The sequence below is a fragment of the Gadus chalcogrammus genome, chromosome 22 (assembly GCF_026213295.1).
Source record: "Gadus chalcogrammus isolate NIFS_2021 chromosome 22, NIFS_Gcha_1.0, whole genome shotgun sequence".
NCBI lineage: Eukaryota > Metazoa > Chordata > Actinopteri > Gadiformes > Gadidae > Gadus > Gadus chalcogrammus.
The window spans coordinates 15,172,575-15,197,481 of NC_079433.1; the positions used below are offsets into that span (position 1 = coordinate 15,172,575).

General features: G+C 45.1%; 1 protein-coding gene across 1 annotated transcript; it reads left to right on the top strand.

Annotated features, from left to right (window-relative positions):
* Positions 1-640: 640 nt before the first annotated feature.
* Positions 641-24,398, top strand: arhgef1a (Rho guanine nucleotide exchange factor (GEF) 1a). The gene is made up of 23 exons (XM_056582825.1): positions 641-905; positions 4,175-4,337; positions 5,297-5,364; positions 5,541-5,604; positions 6,057-6,189; positions 6,984-7,093; positions 9,141-9,284; positions 9,392-9,642; positions 10,015-10,140; positions 10,311-10,428; positions 11,205-11,278; positions 11,754-11,925; positions 12,150-12,226; positions 12,727-12,905; positions 14,291-14,358; positions 14,729-14,917; positions 15,408-15,506; positions 15,637-15,686; positions 15,898-15,933; positions 16,045-16,095; positions 16,254-16,562; positions 18,455-18,611; positions 19,576-24,398. The coding sequence occupies exons 1-23, from the start codon at positions 843-845 to the stop codon at positions 19,644-19,646; spliced, it is 2,772 nt and encodes a 923-aa protein (XP_056438800.1). The 5' UTR covers positions 641-842; the 3' UTR covers positions 19,647-24,398.
* Positions 24,399-24,907: the final 509 nt, after the last annotated feature.

A 24,907-nucleotide genomic window follows, 5' to 3' on the forward strand; every position in this document is an offset into this window, starting at 1 on the left:
TGAAAGCCATTTTTGGAAGTGATGCATGAAGATGGTGATCCATGCTGCCAGTGTGGAGAACTGAGTGTGTGTGGTGAGGGCTACATTGATTGCATGATCGACATGATCGAACGTAAACGGATGGGCTTAGCACAGGAGGTACAATGGATTGCAACAATAGCATCAATATATTAGGTTAGAAAGGAAGGATTAAGGGTTTAAACTGTGGACATATTTTATCTTGGAGGTAGACTAATAATGTAGTAGTGTGTTAACATTACATATAAATTATACATTCTTAGTTCCTTTTATTCACGCCTGGTCTCGAGAATATATATGGTTATGTTAACTAACACGTTGGTTTAATTACCATGTTAACGGCAAAGTGCCTGATGAAATTATAGTGTTCGTTTTAATATTAGACATGGAACCTGGCTACATATTGTAGATGGGGAGACCTTTTGGAATGGAGCGAGCTCTACTCCCACTCGACTCACAGAGAGAGAGAGAGAGAGAGAGAGAGAGAGAGAGAGAGAGAGAGAGAGAGAGAGAGGAGAGAGAGAGAGATGAGAGAGAGAGAGAGAGAAGAGAGAGATAGAGAGAAGAGAGAGAGAGAGATCTGAGTAGGAGGGTCAATATTCTAAGCGAACGTCCTCCCGTGGGCGCGGTGATAAATTCAACAGCTTCTCATTCACGTTATACGAATCACTGCCACCTATGTAGACGTAGCTTACTTTTATGACAGGAAATCTTAAATTGTCGGGATCCGTTTGTTCTTTTCTTTAACAAATTTGAATTCAGTGGTTTAACTACCACGGAAAGGTGTTTGGTTTATTTATAACGGAATCTGACAGTTCACCGACATGTCTAGAGTTGCTGATGTTTCCAAAATCCGGCAGGAGAGAATGAGGGAGATCAGTTTGCGGGTGAGTTGCTCTCTGATAAACCAAACATTCGGGCTTAAATGCGTGATAGTTATTATCAAGGTAGCCTATTAATTGGCGAACTTCGGGGCTGGGGAGCAGGTAGGCCTGTGCGCATGTTAGGCTGCGTGCGGATGTGTCAGGGCTGCTGGAGCGCGTGTGTACAACACCCCCTTCGAGCTTATTCCTTTTTCAAACGTTTTCTTTCCATTTTGGGGCTCTGAGTCACACTGAAACTTTCCAGTGTGCGTTCGTGAGTGCGCGCGCGCGTGCGTGAGTGCGCGCGCGTGTGTGCGCGCCACACACTTATTTATTTAAAGTTGTGCTTGTGATTAGGATGTCCGTTTTATTGTGGAAGAAAGATGTATATGCATTCCTTGTCTATACTTCAGAAAAAGAACACAATACTAAAAAGTATTCAGATGGAAATGCAAAGCCAGCTGTATTTCGTGTTGCTGATAACTCTGGATTTGATCTACTGCTACGTAATATTCTGATGTGTGTGTGTGTGTGTGTGTGTGTGTGTGTGTGTGTGTGTGTGTGGTGTGTGTGTGTGTGGGTGGGTGTGTGTGTGTGTGTGGGTGGTTGTGTGGTTGTGGTGTTTGTGTGTGTGTGTTTGTGTGTGGGTGTTTATGTGTGTGCGTGTTTTTGTGGGGTGTGTCTGGTGGTGGTATTTTGTGTGTGTGTGTGTGGAATGTGGCGTGATGGTGAGGGTATGTTGTGTGTAATGTGTAGACACTCTTGCTATATGATCAAAATAGTCCCTGTATGGTGCATTACAACTTTATATGTATATATTATTAAAATATTATATATATATATATATATATATAGATAATATAGATATATATATATATAATATTGGCCAGCTGTCGAACTGCAGAATATTAAACTATCCAGCCCCCGTTGCCCATATAATGTCTGTGGCTGGTGTTACCTCGCAGTTGTTTTATATTGTCCCGAATAGAGTGGAAGATTTAGAATTCAACCTCAGAAAAGTCCTGCAGACCATCCATTCCATCTGTCCCTTTCTCCCTTCTCCCTCTGTCAGACCACAATGTATTGTCCTATATTACAGTCGTTTACAAATAGTAACAGCCAAAACGTTTGATTCCTTTTTATTTCATTCCCACAATTTTACGTTTCACATTAAATTACTACAGCTAGCAGTGATACCTTACGCATGCATCTAGCTGTGATGCTTTACACATACATCTAGCAGTGATGCTTTACACATACATCTAGCAGTGATGCTTTAACACATCATCTACTGTGATGCTTAACACATACTCTAGCTGTGTTCTTTACACATCATTCTAGCTGTGATGCTTTACACATACATCTAGCAGTGATGCTTTACACATACATCTAGCAGTGATGCTTTACACATACATCTAGCAGTGATGCTTTACACATGCATCTAGCAGTGATACTTTACGCATGCATCTAGCAGTGATACTTTACACATGCATCTAGAAGTAATACTTCATGCATGTATCTAGCATAGATACTTTACACATTCATCTTGCAGCGATCATGTACGCATATAGAAACTCAGTGATAATCTGGGCCAATAGCACAGGACCTGCATACAGCCCACGTGCGTAACACCCACACTGGAGCTTGGCTGGTCACAACGTTTTTCCCCTGTTTTTTTTACTGTTGTGGAGCAGAAAGGAACATTTGATAGAGCAGTTTTACTACCAACACCAAACTAACATTTCAAATGCTCCTATGCTTCATTTCGATGGGACCAGGCGATGTACGTTCTCTTGTTGAGGGTAGGCTAGTGTACTTATGTATTTTGACCAGGGTATAAATATTGACCAAAGATGGCTGTACATGAGTATGGCTGCTGCTGGAGCCTGTCTCCTGGTGCAGGCCCTACACTAAACCGAAAGCAGGTGCGGGGTGAATGGCTTTAATGTGTGCTTCGCCCAGTAAGCCACAATGTTAGGACCAGGAATAATTTGTGTTTAAAGAGCCAATGATTACTACGCGCCACATTTCTTAGCCAGCCTAACTTCTCCTTTTATAATAGTTCATGTGATGATCACAAGACTCACGGCCAGACGGCTGAATGGTAGCCTTCATTCCTGAAGAAAAACAGACAAACATCTATTGTGGAAGGAGAGTCAAAATTGTTATGCACATTATCTTCTGTTGACAGGGGCTGGGTTAAGTCATTTGGAGATGTATTTTTATGATTCGCAAACTTTTTGAGTCAGATACACTATTATCTAGTCATCTAGTCGAGGCATTTTAAACATGTTTGCTGTTGCTGATGAATTTATCAAGCCATTTCAGATTGTGCAACAGCCCATTGTGTGTACATTTGTCTGCTTGTGGTACACCCCTCCCTTTTTGTGTTGCCTTGGTAACAACTTCCTTTCCCTACTGCCGCTTTGAAAAGAGGAAGTCTTAGCGGGCTACTTCCTCTGCAGGATACAAACAAAGAGTCAGCTGTCAATGCTATATCATTTACTGAGTGTGTGTGGATGTGTGTGTGTATATATATATATATATATATATATATATATATATGAAATCATTTTAACTTTCAAAATGCCTCAATCGTTGCCATATAATTACGATTAGTCAGGAACAGGAGGCCCGATCCAGAAACATTAAGCCACAGTCAGGAACAGGAGGCCCGATCCAGAAACATTAAGTCAGGAGCAGGAGGCCCGATCCAGAAACATTAAGCCACAGTCAGGAACAGGAGGCCCGATCCAGAAAAAGGCCAGCGTCCACGGATTCAGCATCTCAATAGACAAGACAGGGACCCAAACAACACATTGAAACACAGATGAGAGAAGGGAAACAAATGAGTTTCTGAAATATATATATTTACATTTGTGTAGGTGCTACACCATGTATAGCTTAAAAGAATGATTGGGAGCCAATGATGTAAAGGAGAATGTACTTGCATTATCCAGGCTGGACAATGGACCATCAGAGTAATGTGTCCTACACTAAACAAATACATGTTTTAATAATGAGATGTTGATAGCAGTAGTTGAAAAGGCCACCCGATGCAAACGGATGACTCACTATTCCTTTGTATGTAATTAAGGGCTATACATTTTTTAATCATATGTGAATAGCTGTGTGTGTCACCTGCTATAACAATAGATCGATTCCATTATGAGACTAGAAGGATTTAAAGTGCATACTGGTTTCTAAAATGGCTTGGTTATTTGTCGTCTATATAACTCCTCATGCTTATCATTCCAGTGACAGAGAGCTGAAAACCTTTTGCATCCTTGTAGAATAAGGAGAAGGAGCGCATGAGGGAGCGAGAGATCGAGGCCCGCGAGCGAGAGTCCCGCTACAGCAACGGCCACCTGTTCACCTCGCTCATGGTCTCAGGCACCACCCTGTGCTCCGCCTGCAACAAAAGTATAACGGCCAAGGAGGCCCTGAGCTGCCCGAGTGAGTCACACCGGTTCCTCGTTACTGTGTGTCTTGTGCAACGCATGTTCATGTTTTACCCTGAACCATGGAATGGCATTGCGATGCACCAACTAAGCGTGTGTGTCTAAAGGGTGAGCTGATGTATCAGTCTGAGGTCAATCTGAAGGTGGTTTTGGATCTCCAACCTAAACCGTAGAAAAGGGATGTTGGTCAATGTGACCCAAAACGTCCCATATGAGCATTTTTCTTGTCCAGCACCCCTATCTGCTGGTCGAATAAACCAGCAATACTTCAAGTTTCTGGTTTCTGCAAAAGCAAAATGGATGACATTGACTTCTACCTCAGTTAAAAATGTTAATTTGAAGATAGCTTTTGGCATTAAAAACCTGGGGTCTGTTTTATATGACTGAAGGCTGCAATGACATTTAGGATTATCAAGTTGATCGCTATATTACTACAGGAAGTTATCATCATTTATGGTGGCCTAAATTGACTTGGGAATAAGCTAGCTCACTTTTGGCTGTACCTGACCATTAGGTTATCTGCTAATTAGATCACTTTCTGTAGGGCTACACCCCTGGTGTTGATCATTTAGGTAGTCTTTAATGCCCTCTTTCATACAAATGAGGTCTCTAGCTTTCGTCAAAAACCCTTCTGTCACTAATTGCATCTCTTTCTGTAGGGCTACGACCCCCATGCTGATAATTTTAGGAGTCTTTGAAAATCCCTTTGTCCACCTTTTACTATTGATTCCATTCATGATTAAAAAAGATGAATGTTCAAAAGAGTGCAGAGCAACAGTAAGAATAGTTTTTACTACGCTAAAACTTGTATGAAATATGTTTAGATTTTGAAATGGCTTTGTTAGCTTCTCTTTCTTGAGAAATGTTGGGAAAGATATTTCTCAAAGACGCAAAAACAAAGCAAAGAAAGCTTCACGCTTGTCGTTCCTGTGTTCCTTTTCTTTTCTTTCCAAGCATGCAACGTCACCATCCACAACCGTTGTCGAGACTCCCTGCTCAACTGTGTCAAAATGAAACAGCGGGTATGAGACAATGCAAATGATCAACCTTGAGCTCGACTGCTTCTCTTCCACCAGTAAACTCGTCTCACTTTTGACTTCATCATCTTGCTTATGTTCTATGAAAGTTAATAATCTCTGTCAACACGCAGTCTGTGTTGCATAACACTTCCTGTGATCTGTCTGTTAACACCTTGCAGCAGCAGAAGATGGTACAGACGCGAAATAACTCATCCATGCAGAACGTCAACCTACGCACTAAAAGTGAGTCCTTTGTGACACATAGCATTCACCTGTCTGACATTTAAAAGGGACGCCATACCGCCCAGTTCCTTTAAACTGTCACCATAGCCGATTCCACATCAGCGGCGACCAACTTTACGGTCATCGTATCACGCCCTGTCTCGTCGGCTCACTGTTAGTAGACCTACAGCCAGTTATATGCTGTAGGTCTACAGCCAGTTATATGTAATAAAATAGAATAATATTTTATTCTATATTAGACCAGGCGTCAGACCCCCTGACGGCCTGGTCTGGGGCCCCCGGGCAGTCAGGGGGCCCAAGATTGTCCAGGAAAGGGAAGTCTTGGGGCCCCTGCTGGAGCTATTGGCCCCGCGCCCCGACCCTTGGATAAGCGGTTTGAAGATGAGGATGATGAGGAGGAAAATACAGTAGAAGCAACACGGAAAGCAACTCCCCTCTGTGTTCCTCCGCAGCCACGGTGAGGCGGCAGCGGCCCAGCTCAGCCATCTACCACTCAGACAGCATCCGCCAGTCGCTGCTGGGCTCGCGGAGGGGCCGCTCCACCCTCTCTCTGGCTAAGAGCGTGTCCAGCAACAACATCGCTGGGTGAGTCCTGCTTTGGGATCGTCTTGTCTTCTAGCTTAAGGGGGGCAGCTCCAGTGGCCCAATCTACCCCTTACCCCTTACCCCTACCCCTTCCCCCTTCCCCTTCCCCTTCCCCTTCCCCTTCCCCTTCCCCTTCCCCTTCCCCTTACCCTTCCCCTTCCCCTTCCCCTTCCCCTCCCCCTTCCCCTCCCCCTTCCCCTTCCCCTTCCCCTCCCCTCCCCTTCCCCTTCCCTTCCCCTTCCCCTCCCCCTTCCCCTCCCCCTTCCCCTCCCCTCCCTTCCCCTTCCCTTCCCCTTCCCCTCCCCCTTCCCCTCCCCCTTCCCTTCCCCTTCCCCTCCCCTCCCCTCCCCTTCCCCTTCCCCTTCCCCTCCCCTTCCCCTTCCCCCTTCCCCTTCCCCTTCCCCTTCCCCTTCCCCTTCCCCTTCCTCCCCTCCCCTTCCCTCCCCCTTCCCCTTCCCCTTCCCCTCCCCTCCCCCTTCCCCTTCTTCCCTTCCCCTTCCCCTTCCCCTTCCCCTTCCCCTTCCCCTGCCCCTTCCCCCTCCCCTACCCCTTCCCCTTCCCCTTCCCCCTTACCCTTACCCCTTCCCCTTACCCTTACCCCTCCCCCTTGTTTTGAAGGGGTATGGGGTAGAAATGGGATTGGGCCTTAATGTTACTCCTCATACTGATGCTTTAAGGAAATAGAGCATAGCATAGAATCAAATAATTGTCTTGGGCACATGACGGTATCGATCTGAAGGTTGATTTCAGGCACCTCTGAATGTTGTGTGTGTATGTGTGCGCTTTGGCTGTAGGAACCTGAATGAGGACTCTCCGATGGGCTTCCGCAGGATACTGTCCCAGTCCACCGACTCGCTGAACTTCAGGAACAGGGCCGTCTCTATGGAGTCACTGAATGACGAGGGTAGGTGATAAGACTGCTGCCACCATTACCAATGACTGCACATGAGAAACCCCTCAAACGGCACAAAGAACAGACAGCGGACCCAGTGTATACTGTACCTGCGGGCCACAAACAGTGGTATGTAATTCAGGGTTAGAGGATGCCTATCCTTCATCGGTATCCCATCAACACACAGCCAGAGGGCAGAGTCACGGTCAGTTCCCAAACCGCCACCAAGCAACGGCCATTCTAGAGGGTGGGGAGAGTGGAGCAGATCTGATTGGTCGATGTTCAATCTACTGTGCATGGAGGCAATATTTCAAGTTTTTCCGATTTTAAATTATTTATTTCGATTTTTAATGTGATTTGTAATATATTAAAGAAACAATCAATAAATGCAGACTTCAAAGGGATCCCTGGGGAGCTTACATGCATAAAGTATATCGCTAGTATATCGAGGAAGGCGAGATTCAAGAAAGGACGTTCTCTCCAAGTCATTAACATGGGGGTACTCACACATAGCAAGGTGTGAATAGTGACTCATACAATTTTTTATTGCAATCCAATGCGCCAGAAGTTACATCACTCAGCATTGGACGAAACGTTTCGAAAGAAAAAACACTCGTTATCACGAGTTGGTTGATCTTTTGCTATTAGTCAACCTGGCAGAAGAGCAGCTATAATATACAATATACATAGTTAAATAAAAACATAAATATACAGCAGAATACATAAACAAATATTAACAACAGCAATGTGCAAAATGGCCAGACAGTCAGGGTGTCCTGAGCTTTTCTTTTTCATATTGTCCCTGTATGTTACACCGATCCAGTGTTCTGACATGGTAGGGGCCCGAACCCCTCCACGATGTCCAGGGGCCCGAACCCCTCTACGATGTCCAGGGGCCTGAACCCCTCCACGATGTCCAGGGGCCCTCGCAGTGGAAGACATGTGCTCTACTGGTCCTCAGGCCGTAGGAGTCCAGACCCACCATGATAGTTAACAGGGTTCCTGTATGATGGCGGATCCCCAGTGATGAAGTCAAGGACATGTTGGGCCCTTCAGGGAATGGCCGATGGTTGTGGGAGACCCTGAGGGCTGTGACAAGTGTCCGTACTTCGCAAAGTAGGATCCCCACGCGATGCAAGCTATAGTACATCCCAGCACAACTTAAATACACTTAGAGCGTTACGCCTTAACTTACTGTAAATAAGTCAAAATATTTTATTTAAAAAAAATGCCCTAAATATGGCTACAAAATAAGTGCTTACCTCTGTGAAACCTCCTGTTCCATTCTCAGTTGTGATGGTGTTTCTGGTTCATCGGAATCCAACACATGACTCAGTATCCGTCTCAGGCTCAAGTAGATACTGCTGACCCATGACATTTTTACAGACGATGTTTGCAGTGGCATGGGACTCATGGGCTTGAGATGTCCAACATTCATTGAGCAGTTGACCAGTCACAACAGAGTAGTCCTTCTGACCGATCAGAAGACTGCGCTTTTCGTAAGGCGGGCCTTAAAGAGACTTAGTGTCTCTGACAAAGTATGAAATAGTTTGCTGCAGCAATGTACAGTGGGAGAATAATAAGGTGTACTTTTAACATAACATTTTATTAAAAATCATATTGCAAAACATGACCCCTTCAATATACATCTCCGACCCGGCTGATCAACTTGGTCTTGAAAGACTGAGGGTAGGGGTTTGGTTTGATTCCCTACCCCCGTGTTGTGTTGGATACTGCATACTTCCTCAAAGTCTTGAGCAGTCACAGTTGCTATCACTTGTGTGGCCTGGCTGTCACGCGAGTGTACGGTTATCAGAGACCAGCTAGAAGCGAAAAGAGACAACCTATTGAATCTGCTCGAAGGAGTCGAAGATAATCGATTATGTGAGATTCAATTCATGGCACATAATTGTCTGATGCCTGATACACATTGATAACTCTTAATAACATAATTATGAGTAAATCAAGAATTTCTTGATTTAAAAACAAGCCCTGGTTTTGCAGTGTAACACATGGTTTCCAGCGACGTGTTTCCATGGCAGTACTCCTGTTCCTTCAGGAGAGGCCTACTACGTGTCCATGCTGGAGGAGCTGGACATCGAGGAGCGAGACTTCGAGGCCGACTCCTGGAGCATGGCGGTGGACACCAGCTACCTGCAGGCCCACCGCAAAGACGTGATCAAGAGGCAGGATGTGATCTACGGTGAGAGTGACGCTTCCCCCTCTGCTTCTCGTCGTTTCTTTGAATGCGTGTGACGCCTCCGGTGATGATTACAAATGGAGGGGAGCTCATGTCTTGGATCTCCTCAGAGCTCATCCAGACGGAGCTGCACCACATGCGCACTCTGCGCATCATGGACCACGTGTTCCGCCAGGGCATGCTGGAGGACGTGGGGCTGGACCCGGGCACCGTGCACGTCCTCTTCCCCTGCCTGGACCAGCTGCTGCTGCTGCACTCTCGCTTCCTGGCGCAGCTCATCCTGCGTCGCAACTACAGCCTTCAAGCCGGCTCCACCTACAACTTCACCATCCTGCAGCTGGGCGACGTGCTGCTGGAGCAGGTGAGGGACCAGGGGCCACGATAAGGACAAGGAGCTTGCTTCTTCAGCGGTTATGTATGGATGGATGGAAGATCTTTTGAGCTTTATTGGAGCGCTACTACGCTAAATCCAACCTCATGTGAAATGTGTGTGCGTGTTTGTGTACGTGTGTGTGTGTGTGTATTTGTGTGTGTGTGTGTGTGTGTGTGTTCGTTTGTATGTGTGTGTATACGTTTTTGTGTGGGTATATGTGTGTGTGTGTGTGTGTGTGTGTTTGTGTGTTTGTTTGTGTGTGTTTGTTTGTGTGTGTGGGTTTGTGTGTGTGCGTGCGTGTGTGTTTCTGTGTGTGTGTCTGTGTGTGTGTGTGCGTGTGTGTGTGCCTTTGTCCACCAGTTCTCAGGCCACTGTGCAGATGAGATGAGGAAGACGTATGCAGAGTTCTGCAGTCGCCACCTGAAGGCTGTCAAACTATACAAGGAGCTGCTCGCCAAAGACAAGAAGTTCCAGTACTTTATACGGGTAAGTATTGAGGCAACCATTTTGAATACATATAATTATGTTACATGTACACCAACACGTATGGGTTTCTGTCATCCTCAAGGTGTGATGTTTTAAACGATAGCTCCAGTTTGCTTTAGGGATACTCTCCCCCATCATGCTGTGTTTTTCCCTCTCTGGTTTCGGTGTAGCGGGTGGGTCGAGGGAACCTCTTACGTCGGCATGGTGTCCAAGAATGTATCCTACTGGTCACCCAGAGAATCACTAAGTATCCCGTCCTCCTCCAGCGCATCCTGGACAACACTAACGGTAAGGCTGCTCTCTGACGCCCGGCCAGAAAACACACACATGGTGTCCAAGAATGTATGGTGTCCATGTATGGTGTCCATCTATGGCAGGGGTGCCCAACCTTTTTTGACCCAAGATCTACTTTTCAAGTAGCCAACCTCCCGAGATCTACCAGCAAACCTACCTTCAAGCCGGGGGGGGGGGCGGTGAACCTACGGACTTCAATGGGGGTTTCATTCCGTCTGCGCACGGCACCTTCTCAACGATAATCAATAATCTTCCTCCCACTCAGGGTGAAAATGGTAGGTCTTAGCTTGTTTCCCCTCAGCCATGCCAACGTTTAGGAGTGTGTAACTACTGTTGACGGCTTTCAACTGCTGTTAACAGCACATGCGCTACCGCGCGTATATGCTACCGCGCAAATTTAATTTCTTCACCCCTTCGCGATCGACTTGGGATCTGTCGGCGATCTACTGGTAGACCGCGATCGACTGGTTGGGCACCCCTGATCTATGGTGTCCATGAGTGCACTCGGGTTCCCGTGTCCACCCTGTTTAGATTAACATTCATGCCAAGAATGGTATGGTGGGACTTATTTCGCATGATATAGGATGTTAAAGACAATGAAAACACGGTATGTTTTGCTTTGAAACAAACCTTTTTCCCTATTCTCTCTGATAAGTGCACAGCGATGAATTAATCAGGAGGACAAAATGAGCTTCATCATCACTTTGGATGGGGAAGCTTTGAGCAATGTTTAAAGTCCTGTCTGCCCGCTACCCTCCCCTGGCCTGCAGACAGTGAAGAAGCGTTGGTGCTGGCCCAGGCGCTCTCCTCCATCAAAGAGCTGCTCAGCTCCATTGACAACCAGGTACGCTGATTCACAAGGATTATTATCAAATGTATCAAGGTTTTTGTAAAAACATATGTTGACAAAAAGAAGAAACTAGAAAAGATATATACACCATATGTCAACATCATTGATCGTTGAGGTGGACGTGATTGAAGGTCTATTTAGAAAATCATGTCAGTGTCAGTCTGTATCCTCACTAATAACTCTTAAGGCATTGGAAAGGTGTGGAAAGGTGTACTCAATTAAAGGAAATCCCCAATCCAACCTCATCTGTCTGTGTGTGTGTGTTGTGTGCGTGCGTGCGTGCGTGTGCGTGCGTGCGTGCGTGCGTGCGTGCTTGCGTGCGTGCGTGCGAGTGTGTATGAGTGACCCCAGTCCGTTAACCCGGACTGAGGTCACTGCAGACCTCTTCATCCCCTTCAGAGTTATTAGTGTGAGTGCCGACATATCATCCACACCAGTGACCCCGTTCCTCCACCCCGTGCGCCCCCAGGTGGTGGAGCTGGAGCGGACCCACAGGCTGCAGGAGATCCAGGCAAAGCTGGACCCGCGGGCCGAGGCCAAGGTCCGGGACGGGGGCGTGTTCCGGGCCAGCGAGCTGCTCCGCCGCAGGCTGGTCCACGAGGGGGCGCTACTCTGGAAGAACCCGGGGTCCCGGCTCAAAGGTACGGACCCCCACACCCGGGGAATCAGCCAGGATGTGAAGCAGCGTCCTAAGATTTGTAAATGTCGATTAAATACGCCTAACGCTGTGTGTGTGTGTGTGTGTGTGTGTGTGTGTGTGTGTGTGTGTGTGTGTGTGTGTGTGTGTGTGTGTGTGTGTGTGTGTGTGTGTGTGTGTGTGTGTGTGTGTGTGTGTGTGTGTGTGTGTGTGTGTGTGGAAACACAGATGTGCAGGTTCTACTAATGGCAGATGTCCTGGTTTTCCTGCAGGAGAAAGACCAGCGGTACATATTCCCAATTCTGGTAAGAAGCACATCTTGATCTCTGTTGCCTTTGAACAAAACGATACCAGAAAGGATCCGCAAAACTGTCGCAAGCAAACTAGAAGTAAGACTAATTTATCCATCCCTAATTAATAAGTCTCAAATCAATGACTATTGAAGACTTTTGGGTGAAAGTAGCTCAGGAGGGAGAGTGGGTTATCTGCTAACAGAAAGGTTGCTAGTTCGATCCCCGGCTCCTCCTAGCTAGAGTGTCGAAGTGTCCCTGAGCAAAACGCCTCACCCTAACTGCTCCTGACGGGCTGGCTGTCTCCCAGCGTGGCTGACTCCGCCGTCGGTGTGTGAATGTGTGCATGAATGCTTGTAAGTCGCTTTGGATAAAAGCATCAGCAAAATCCCCTAAATGTTAAATGACAAGGGCTTGCTCACTTCTGCCTTCTTATTTTCTCTCTCGCCTCCTTTCCTTCTCCCTCTCCTTTGATTCCTGCCCCCCCCCCCCACTCTCTCTCTCGGGCTGTTCAGGATAAGGACAAGTCTACCGTGCTCTGCCTTCACGGGCTCATCATACGAGACATCGCCAACCAGGAGAGGGGCATGTTCCTGATCAGTGGCTCTTCCCCCGCGGAGATGTACGAGCTGCACTGCGCCTCCAGGGAAGATAAACACATCTGGAAGCGGGAGATCCACCACGCGGTCACCAAGTGGGTACATTCTCCCTCTGTGTTAGGCTTTAAGGGTTATAGGGGTCACGTTGGAGAGAGAGCAGATAAGAGTGGAAGAGCGCCACATTTTCAAAATAAAACCCAAAAACATCCCCTCGCTCTCCATTGATAACTGTTGGCTTCACACACCTTGGATTGACAGGTGGTTTCCATTCAGTGTTATTCTCACACACTATGGCGTTTCTAACCAATTGCACAAAATTCCAGTCTTGCTTACGGCTAATTCAAATGCATTGCATCACCATGAAAGCCCCGAAACTAAAAAAATTAAAATAAAATCAACTTCTTTAAAAAAAACAACATGGGGATTCCAGGGGCATCTCAAAGTAGCCTAGTCCTTCTAGATAGTCATTCTGGCAAGAGAATAAACTATTTAAAAACATAACCAGACTGTTTACCACCTCAAGTGAATTAACCTATCCTATCTCCAGTCATACATATGTATACATATGCATATATATATATACATATATATTAGGGCTGTAAAGCGATTAAAATATTTAATCACGATTAATCGCATTAATGCCATAGTTAACTCACGATTAATCGTTGTTTTTTTTTCTATGCTAAATATCGCTTGAATTCTTTGTCCCATTAATTTTTATAATTGTACTGCTCTTATCAACATGGAGAAGTGCATCGGCTTGCCTTGTGCAAATGTTTTTTTATTGATAACAACATTGGCTTATACTGATCAAAATATTTGTACCATCAGGATGGTACAAAAAAAAAAGCCTATAATGCAATTAAACGATGAACATCCAAAGATATGCCTTGAACATAGCAGTCAGGCTACTGCTTCTTTGTTTTGAGCCCAAAAAAAAAAAAAAAAAAAAACATTTTTTAAATAATAATTTGCGTTAATTGCGCGTTAAAAAAAAATTAACGCCGTTAAAATTGGTTTGCGTTAACGCCGTTAATAACGCGTTTAACTGACAGCTCTAATATATATATATATATATATGAAATAACTTGAATGGAACTTTAGATGTCTGGGGATAATAAACTGCGTATTTCTGTATATTAATGTGAAGCATTATGAAAAAATTTGCATGCGCAATAAAGCATATAAAAAAATGTGTCGCGGGTTATGCACGCATTTTCCCTTTCCCTCTGGCCTAAGCCTCGGATATTTCATAAACCTAGAAACGCCCCTGCTCACCACCTGGAACTTATACCCGTCTCATCTCGGATTGCTTTGCATTGTGTGCAGGCAGGCGGTGTTTCTGTCTGACTCTTGATTTCTGGTATCGATTTCTTTATCGTGTGTTTGTTGATCACTTTGAGGTGAAATGGCCTAGGCCTCATAACAACGAAGTAGACTGTCTATGAATAAGCACCCTTCCGTATGTGTTCCTTCACAGCTGCCCTTCGCGAGAGGAGTTTCCACTCATTGAGACTGAGGACAAGGCTCTTCTGAGAAGAATCAAAGGTCAGAAATCACAACCTAAAAATGTATCATACATACTGTATATGTAAAACATGTAATATATGCAATGTCTTTGATTTAACTCACAAAATACAGTTTAATTAATCTACATCCAAAGTCAAATCTTTTTAATCAAATTGGCTTTAAAGTTGCAATGGTGAAAGTTGATACATCACCCCTATAAATAGGTCACCAAGATTTCTAGAAACAAGTTTGTCGTTATGCGACACACTGCCAGTAGATGGCAGGATCTCCCTATATTAACAAATGAGTGTTTGCATAACCACATGTGTCATGAAAAGGCTTTGGTACATGTTAATACGAGTCGGTGTTCCCTGTCTCCTGTCCATGCCTCTGGTTGGAACCCTCTCAGCGGACATCCAGCAGAAGGATCGGGAGGTGGTGGAGCTGCTCCAGGAGCGGGTCACCCTGTTCTCCGACCTGGCCGAGGTGACGGGGGCGTGCGAGGTCCCGCTGCCCATCAACACGCGCAACCTGTTCAGGGCCAACACGGCGCAGGCACCGCGCGCTGAGAAGCTGCTGCTGGACTCCATCGCAGAGGGTACGCAGTACGCACACAGGGACGGGGACGTCACCGCTCCAGGGGTCTGGGCCAGGGGTCCACAACCCTTACTGGTCCAAGGACCGGCATGTTCGTGGAGAAATTGGATGACCGGTAGTCAATTGTATTCCCCTAATTCTAGAGCAAGTCTCAGGCTCCCTTCAAACACTGCAAAAATATTGAATCATACAATTAAGAGAGAAACACAAGAAAAGTCACATGAGACTTAAATAAACACTCAGAACAATTCACAAAATGTTTCCCTTTTTCCTAACTACAAAATAGTGCATGGAGTCTATGTGTTGGGGGAAATAACACGACTCATATAGCCTAAGTTATAAAATATGACATAATAATTTATTTACGGGTCCACGACCGGCTCCGGGGGGGGGGGGGGGTTGGGGATCGGGGATCGCTGGTCTAGGAGGGACACCGGCTACTCCTCTGTTATCTTCTGTTGTCTCACCTCTGGTGTCACATCGCCCCCTAGTGGACATGCTGAGCGAGCTGCTGCTGGGGGTGAGTCTGGACATCCCCCTCTCCTACGTGACCGACTGCCCTCACCATCACATCGGAGCCCACGTCATCAGTACGTTCATGTGATGTGCTCCCGTCTGATGACGTAAAGAATGAGATGTGGAGCAGCCTAATCCACGCCACACCTTAGTGGTTAGGAGAACAAAGGGCTCTAAGTGACTGAAGTCTTTCCCCATGCTCAGATGGTCAGGAGATGATGGCCAATGGGGAGAATGATTCCTCCGCCGTGAAGGTCGGTACAAGGCTGTTCAGCTTTCTGTCCTGCAATCCTTTGCTTTCCTTTTTATTTATTTATTTGTATTTATTATGTTTACTTTTGAACTTAAAGTAATGCATTAAAGGTTTATTACATGGTGTTTTACCCATGGCATTGAATCCTAAACTGTGCTTGAAATCCTCAATTTTAGTTGAAGCTACATTCATATTTTTCGTTTATTTTGAAGGATCCTAAGCAGAATCGAGACAAGCCACGGAGTGAGGTAAAGTGGTCAAGGCTTTAAAGAAGTGATTTAAAGACAGACGTTGTGCAGAGAGTTATCTGGAGGGTTGAGTGTGGTGCGTTCAAAGCCTCCCCTGTTCCTCTCTTCCAGGATATCTGCCATCGGCTCATGAACCTCAGTGCCTATCTTCACGCTCTTCAGGTGGGTTCTCTGGGATCTCGGGGGGGGGGGGGGGGTAACAAATCCAAGCGTGAATAGTTTTCTACAGTTTGTGGATTTTCTTTAAAAGAGAAAGAGAGAGAGATGACAGGTCTTAACTCCATCACTAAACCGTTCCCTTGCCCCTCTCCGTACCCCAGGGGGCCGTCATCAAACAAGACTCCATCCTGGAGCTGTGTCTGTGGCAGGAGGGCCCGGGGGCGGGCTCCCACGCCGGCCGGCTGTGGCGCTCCCTGTCGCGGGAGGCGGGTGCGGGGGACGGCGGGGCGGGCTCGGCCCTGGGGGAGCTGGCCCTGCTGCAGAGGCAGCACAGCCTGCTGCAGGAGGAGCTGGGCCGCCTGCGGGGGGCCGAGGGCCGGCTGAGGGACAGCGAGAAGGCCCGGGCCCAGCTGGAGAGGCAGGTCCGCGGCCTGGGGGGCCCCCAGGAGGGCCCCGGGTCCACCCAGCAGGTGGGGACGATGGAGGGTTCTCCAAAGGCTGGACGATGATAGTCCATTATTGGGTTACAAGTGTTTTATTCTGTTTTTGTGTGGTCACCACGCGTCTATTGATTTCACATAAGGGGGTGAAGTATCGCCCTATCAGTATGGAGTGTATACGTTTAAATAGGGTTGGGGTTGAAAAGCATTGGCTTTAGAAGTGTACAGTTTTAGCTCGTCAGCAGTATGAATGGAGACGAGGGTTTCCTGGATTTCCCCTAGACCCATCCCGGCTGTTCTGGTTTGAAGTATTGAAGGCTTCCCTTGAAATTTGACATAAAACAAACATTGCGTAGTAAATATGAAGTCAATTGACGCTGCTTAAAAATCACCTAATTTTTTATATAATCCTCACTCCAGCTAGTGCCCCCAGAACACTGGAGTGGGTCTGGATGTTCTGACTAGGATCAATCCTAAGACTGCTCCGGGAGCAGACAGTCACTGAGTCCTCAGCGGTCTGGAATGAGTGCTTGAAGACCAGTTGATCCTTTCCACCGCGCTGCAGACGTTTACTGCACTGCAAGGTCCTAGTCCCAATTCCCTTATGTCAAACCCCTACTTAATAATGATCTATTAGTTATTACGACCCAACAATGTCAGGAAGGTTCGTTATAGTTGACAAAGGATTAGAATCTTTCATAACCAAACAATAAAGGTCAATGTTTTACCTTAATTGTTGAGAATTTGTACATTCATTATTAATTTAGCATAGCACCTTTAACAGAACAAGATTTGCAGAGGGGTTCACTAAAGTAATTTTGCCTTTTAATTAGACCATAACACACTGCCTGGGACATGAGCCCAGTCAGAGGCCTTCAGCGTTGCAGTCAGGGCAGTGTGGTTGAAATGTGATGCTTCGGGGACTTCACAGGTTCTTCCCTTCCGTGTTCCTCCCTACTTGAGACGATGGTTGTCGGGTTAGTTCTGTTAGGACTCCCCTTCCCCCCCCTGAATCCCTGATCAGATGATGAGGCCTGGTGTGTGATGCTCTTCGCCCTCGCCTTCACCACCAGCCAGTGTGGCCGCCCCTTTGAGGATGTCAGTGCATCCTGAACCCCCCTTCACGCCCTCCTTTGTCCAAACAATGTATGATGAAGCCTTCCTGAAGGGTGCGTTTATACCGGAGCCTGTCCTCATGGTAGTCACAGACCAGCTCCCTTCCATCCTCTCCGTCCATCGGAGCATTGAGCTAAGTGATAGGACAGCCAGGGCTGCACGGTCTACGCCTTGACTTGAGGTGCGTTCAGGATGCTGTTCAGCTCCCTTTGGACAGGCATGGTTCACCCTATCTGGTCTGCAGGGCCTGGAGAGCAGCAGAAAACGGTATTGGAGAGTGCATGGAGGTAGCTAGTGGGTGCTGGGGAGTCGCACATGATCCATCAAGACCTGGTGCTTTTGTTTGATAGATAGTTGTGGATCCCCAGTAAGATGTCATTGCCCTCTCCCTCTTACATGTGGCAAAGTAAGGGAGCTTGGGTCAGGGCACTTCTTCAGCTGTGCCCACGGGAAGCTCCATACATTCACCCGCTTGTTGTTGGGTGAGGGTACTACCAGGAACGGTTGATAATGTGGGTAAAAGAACAACAACTTAGCATAAAGTATAAAATGACCGGCTGTCTTGCGCATGCAACGTTTTTGACTGCAGATATTTCCCAGACGAGACACGTTTCATTCTTTATTAAATTCTAGAATATTCTGGAAAATAGGTTTCCTAGTCAGGGGTTTGGTCACTAGAGAAATAAAACTGTGTATTTTATTATGCAGCATTGAATAGAGGTAGAATATCAACTATATTTTGTAACATATGGGACATTAAAATAATATTTGAGTGTAACTTCTTCCTTCTATGTTGACTGAATTAGTTCCACTCGAAGCAAACCTCAAGAACGGACGAGCTGGACTCCTGCCGGGACCCCCACGGCGCATTCGACGAGCTGCAGGACTGTAGTGATGCGGAGGAGGAGGTGCTCTCCGATGACGATGAGAGGAGATCGTCTGGCCGCTCGGAGAGCCCCAGGGGTCAGTGTTCACACACACTGTTCACACACACTGTTCCAGCTCACACATGGTCCATCTTATCGTTATTATTACTGAATTAATCAATTATCAATGAGGATATACTTACACTTTTCTCACGGTAATTGTAATACTACTCTATCAGCAGTGATCGCCTGCCCCACTTTGTTTGATTAAAATGTGCTGTGGTTGAGTCTCATGGTTCTCATCTATTTGTTTGACTGCTGGCCAATGCTATGGATCAGATGCATGAGAACTATCAGTCAAATCACAGTATGGTGTTTTACTGAATTATGCTATTTGACATACTTAATGCTCTACAAAGCACACCTGCACACTTCTTTTTCTTTGTTCTTCTTTTTCTTTGAGAACACATATACACGCACCACACACACACACACACACACACACACACACACACACACCACACACACACACACACACACACACACACACACACACACACACACACACACACACACACACACACACACACACACACACACACACACACAAGTACTTGCAGAACCATTCAATCAATGCCTTATGCAAGGCATTGATTTTTGTGGAGGAAGGCACTGGCTCTTAACAGTTGCACTGGAGACACGGCACTGTGTACCATGTCTCCTGAAGTCACATGCTACACATTGAATATTTACCCATTGTGCATTCGTGTTGCTTCGTATTCTTTCCTGGGATTCCACGCATCAAACGTCCTTCAGTCTTTCTTGATCTTTCTTTCCCTCTTTCTTTTTCTGTATCTCTCCAGAAACAATTGCGTCTTCAGGGTAGTATTATATAATCAGCTGTGTTATGCTAATAACAACAATCAGATTTGGCTGCTTTACATCCAAGCTATGAGCTACAGACACTAGAAGTGTGCTATGAATCAACAATAAATGAACACAGATTAACGTTACACCGATGAAATACCACCAATAATAAAATGAGTTGATGTGTTTTTCAGATCTTCAGGATATTCCAGAAGAGGCTGAAATTGGTGTAGAAATTCGCTTGCCCAAAATGTCTGCCTGTTAAAAAGCCCTTCCAGACGGCTGAAATCCCCTATTCTTAATCCTGTCCTCTGCACATTAGATGGGTTCCAAAGAGACGCAGCCCTGAAGGAGCTCCTCTTCTGACTGAAGTAAGAGGTTTCATGATCTGCACAGGTAGAGTTATTTGTGCAGTATTTTCTAGGTTGTGTAATGTGTATGTGTCTTCATTTTGGGTTGACTACTTCCAGGCGTCTCTGGTCTGATGAGTATGTGTGGTTACAAGGGAGGAATTGCTAGTAAAGGTTTTTATGCTGTTGCTAATGCTTTGTAATTTTTTGTGCATCTAATCAATGAAAGGATGAATAAGGGGAACACTTTTGGTTCATATCTGAAACATACTTAAAGGTCCAGTGTGTAAAAGAGAGGTGGCATCTAGTGGTGAGGTTGCAGATTGTAACCAACTGAATCCCCCCCCCCCCCCATCCTTCCCTTTCCAATAACTTTGGTGTCCTGTACTATCCTGTATTGTGGAAGGTGTCCTGTACTATCCTGTATTTTGGAAGGTGTCCTGTACTGGCCTGTATTGTGGAAGGTGCCCTGTACTGGCCTGTATTGTGTAAGATGTCCATTACTGGCCTGTATTGTGGAAGGTGTCCTATACTGGCCTGTATAAGGTGTCTTTTTCTGCCCTGTATTAGGTGTCCTGTACTGGCCTGTATTGTGTAATGCGCCAGTAGTTACTACTTAAATTACGTAATTAGCTACGACTGCATCGGGTAGGCAAATGTCAGTGAAGAGGATCTTTGGTAAATGTACAACTCTTAGCAAGACATTTCTTCGGAACATGTTCTCTCTAGAGCAGTTTGTCCTTATCGGGCTGCTGTAGGACCATGGCGGTCCAACATGGCGCTCGCTTTGGAAGAGGACCTGCTCCCCACGTAGATATAAAGGGCTGAACCTAAGGTAACGACAGCACAACGTTCCTCATTTTATTGGGATTATACACTAATAAAACCATACTTAGGAATGGTGTGTTTCCTATTCTGCCATGTCCTTTCAGCTAGATGCCACTAAATTCTACAGACTGGACCTTTAAGATAAACCAAATATTCTGTATGATTTTGCAACGAAAACTATAGTACCTTGCACAAACATAAACAGCTGAGTTCCGTCTTTAAGAAATAATTCGCCCAACAATGTAATATCCTAAAATCCCCTTACCTACTCTTGAACCGTTCAAAATATTCTACATTTAGGAAATATTATCAATTTTTTGGCACAAATGTGTGCGATTTGTAGATATCTGATTTCCACTGACCTGAAACCCCAAACGCCCTGCGTGAGAGAGCAGTGGCCCCAAGTCCAACCCCGCGTGGCCCGGAGGCGGGCTCTAGGTCTTCTGCATTGACCAACTGAAAAGGGAAAAGGGTTTCCATTTTGATTCCCATTCCGACATCTGGAAACGTAGCGCTGTGATGTCATGGTTGAAGCCATAATTTATACACATTTATATTAGGGTGAATTATTCCTATTTTATTGAGGTCATGACATTTTACTGTTATGTATGCATCCTCAAAACGTGAATGTAAACCAATAGCGTTACAGTTTAGAAATCATCAAATCTGAAACATTGATGCCAGTAAAACGCTTAGCTCCTGACTAACTTTATTAACTGGCTGGCCTTCAAGCTCTTCTAATCACAAAGAAAGGTGTTGGTGTCGGCTGAAACCTCTTTTCTTTGTAACTAAACAATATACGTGATGCTTGTCAGTGTGCAGAGTATCCTTATGTAACGATGAGGGCTCATAAGAAAACAAAATGAAAATATATTTTTTATATAAGTAGTCATGTAGAAGTTTTGCATGAATTTGCATGTTATTTAGTATATTTTAGCTCATATACATTCAAGTTGCTGAAGCTAATACTTGCGAGCTATATTTGAATTGAATAAGGATGCAGTGAGGGAACATTTTGGGGGAATCTCTTTACACATCTCCCATCGTACTTACTTTAGCTTTAATACAAATAATGGTAAAAACATTTAAAATACATTGATTGAAGAATGCTGTTTTGTTTTAGTTGAACATGTGGGAAATTAATTTAATGCCAAATGCCCAACATGTAGATTTGGAAGTATTTTTAATCAAGTATTTTAATCAAGAGGATAGGCGACTTTCCCAGACGACCAGCTCAATATTGATAGTGCAGGCTAATTCAATGTGAATATGGGTGCTGTCGATCAATAGGGATTAAATGACCACAACCGGACAAGCAATTTAAATGTGAAACATACTTTGCAATACAAATGAGCCATTAAACACACATACTAATGAAGTGGGAATTTCATTTATTTAAAGTTTCTGTAGATTTTCATGCAGATGTTTTAAAGACCTACGTAGTGCCTACTGCTATTGTTGCTGCTATATATGCCACATAGTTCATTCCGATAAGAAATATATTTATTGTGTTCTCTATCAAGTACAACTTTTTTGATTTATGGATGACATAATCATGCTTTCAAATGTGTGTTCTTATATAGGCTATGATATTGGACAGTTTTGTTTTGGCTAAACCTAGAAACTCTAGCACAAACACAAGTTATGCTTTATATGTATATTTATATGCTCCTTTTCATTCAGTGATAGCTTATGCTGTTGCATGCTGTTACACACTGTTAAAGGATGTTACAGGCTGCTACATGCTGTTACATGGGGTTACACGCTGTTGCATGGGGTTACACGCTGTACCCTGCTACACTGAGCCAACAGCGTAGCGTTGGCCGCGGCAGGGATGGTTTTCGTGTCATCGTGGCCATAAGGAATTGAAAAAAATGTATCCAAACATTCAAAAAAACCAAATGATTAGCCGAAGCTTGAAATGATGTATAATGGGCAGCCGTAGTAGATTAGCAACAAGCTAAATGTAGGCTACTACGCAAGCACATGCCTCCCCCTCTCGCTTTGGACTGGTGACTGCATCGTGTAAACACAGAGCTCTTAATCTGATTTAAGGAGTGAGGAGATGGACGCAGACATTTGGGTTGACTGGGATGACTTCAAGTTATTTTATTCTGTTTGCGGTGCCAGCCGATCACTGCCGCTGAGGCTAGTATTAAAATGGTGGCACCTCCCTTGCTAACCCTGCAAATGTGTTAATAAAAATCATACAATTGATATTGATGCATAGTTTAATTAAGGTTTTTTTCAGTGGCGTAAATATCGACAGTGCAACCGGTGCCCCCCCCCCCCCCCCCCCGCTCGGAAGTCCTGTCCAGGGGCACAAAAAAATGATTTGCACCGGGGCCTATCACCATGACGTTACGCCACTGACTTTGTTTGTTATATAACATAATCAAAAAGGTCTAATAATGACAGTGAACACACGTTTTGCTCCTTTTGCCCCAGACGCGCCACTAATGATCAAAAAACTCCGCCACGCTTAGCTTTTGTGCTCAGTGTAGCTCCGCTTCTGGACATTAAAAGGGTTTCCTTCGATTATTTTCTTTTGCAATAATATACATGTTAACTAAGTGAAAAAATGTGATCACTGATGCAAAATAAAGAGTCAAATTTTGTAAAATCCCATGTATCTATCTTTGTGTCTGTGTGAGATGTGGATGTTTGCTGATAAACTTCCTTTGTTTCTTGGGAATTACAAAAACCTTGTGAGGTCATCACTACCTGGCTTGTTATGGTGCTGCATCACCAGAATCTACTAATAGTCATAATTTGCCATAATGGTTACCGCACTGAACTTGTACATCAGCGATAACTTTTGTCAATTTTTTTTTGTCAATGCTGCCGGCTGGCCAATGAGATCAGAAAAGCGCTTTTATTATGACTGCCTGGCTATACTTTGGCCACCGCTTGGCATACTTTATCACCCTGCATTATATATTTACTGTATATCTTTAATACGATCAGAGGTCGGGTTACTATTTAGGGGCAGAACTCAAAAATGAAATTCACACACGGGCAAGCAAGAGACAACACAAATACACTAACACTTGGACTTACATGCTCTCTCTTATTCTAATCCTCAGGACAATGTCAGCCAAGTGATGTCTATTAATATCCCAGCGGGGGCTTAGTGGGGAGCCATAACTGCCATCGCCACCCCCCCGGCCCTCCAGGGATTGCCCTAGGTGATACTAAAGCCTCAGTCCATCACTAGGTTAGCTCAGTAATAGGCAGGGCCACTTCTGGCGGGCCAGGTGATGGAGGCTTGGTGGAGTGGTGAAAGGGGTAGGGTTACAGCGCCAGGCATTCCTCTCTCGTCATATTGTTATGTGAGCATGCCCAGTTGTCCTTCCCCTGTTGATTCAGAGGCAGGGGCCCGGCAGTCTGTTCAGAGCACACGCTACTGAACGAAACATAAGGACTTATTTGAACTCAAAATACAAGTGAAACATCAACAAAAATCAAAAAGCAATCATGAACTTGAAACAAAGAACCATCAAATCTGATGAACTCCCAGTACAATCGCTGTTCCTGACTAGAGGGATTATGGCCCCTTTCACACATTCATGTTGAAGATATTCCACCTTTGGTACGTTCCTGTGACCCTCACATTCTAAGATGGTACATTTAGAAAACCACTAAATATCCCACATCCACTTGCGTTTGGTTTTCACCTGTGACATTAAAACAGACAGTCAGACTATTAAAGCCCCAGGCAACACGCTCAATCCAAATTATAAGTACATACTTAACCATGTGATTAGGTTTGAACTCCCGGTCATCACCCACTTAAAACCCAACCCATGTCCCCGAGTTTTTCAACTATTTGACCAATCACACACTGCACACTCACTTCCTGTTTGAAATGAGGGACCCTTGAGCCTGACGGTATGCTTCTTGAGTAATGTGATATATACATGTGATATATATACTTGTATGTGTATATATGTATGAGATACACATACACATATTAAAAGCACAAAGTTCTTTCTTTTGGATTATGTGGAGCAAACTCAGGAAATAATGCTTGGCCTCTTAACAATAATGCGTTTCAAACAGCTCTCCCAGTAAACCTGTGGTCTATGTTGTTTATCTCTTAGTGCTGTGTGTCTCTCTGGCTCTCACCTGTTAATCGACCATTTAATAACAAGCAGTACCATTGCATTTTTTCCAAAATGCTTGATTTAGAAATTGCCAAACTTTTTTATTAATTGTTTAAGACTGCAGTCGATGTGTTGCCCTTTCCCTCATAGGGCACCTCTTTAATTTAGGCCTGATGTAATCGGAGCCCTTTATTCCTTGTGTTGGACAGAAATAGAAAGGCAGAGCATTGTTTTATAGAGCC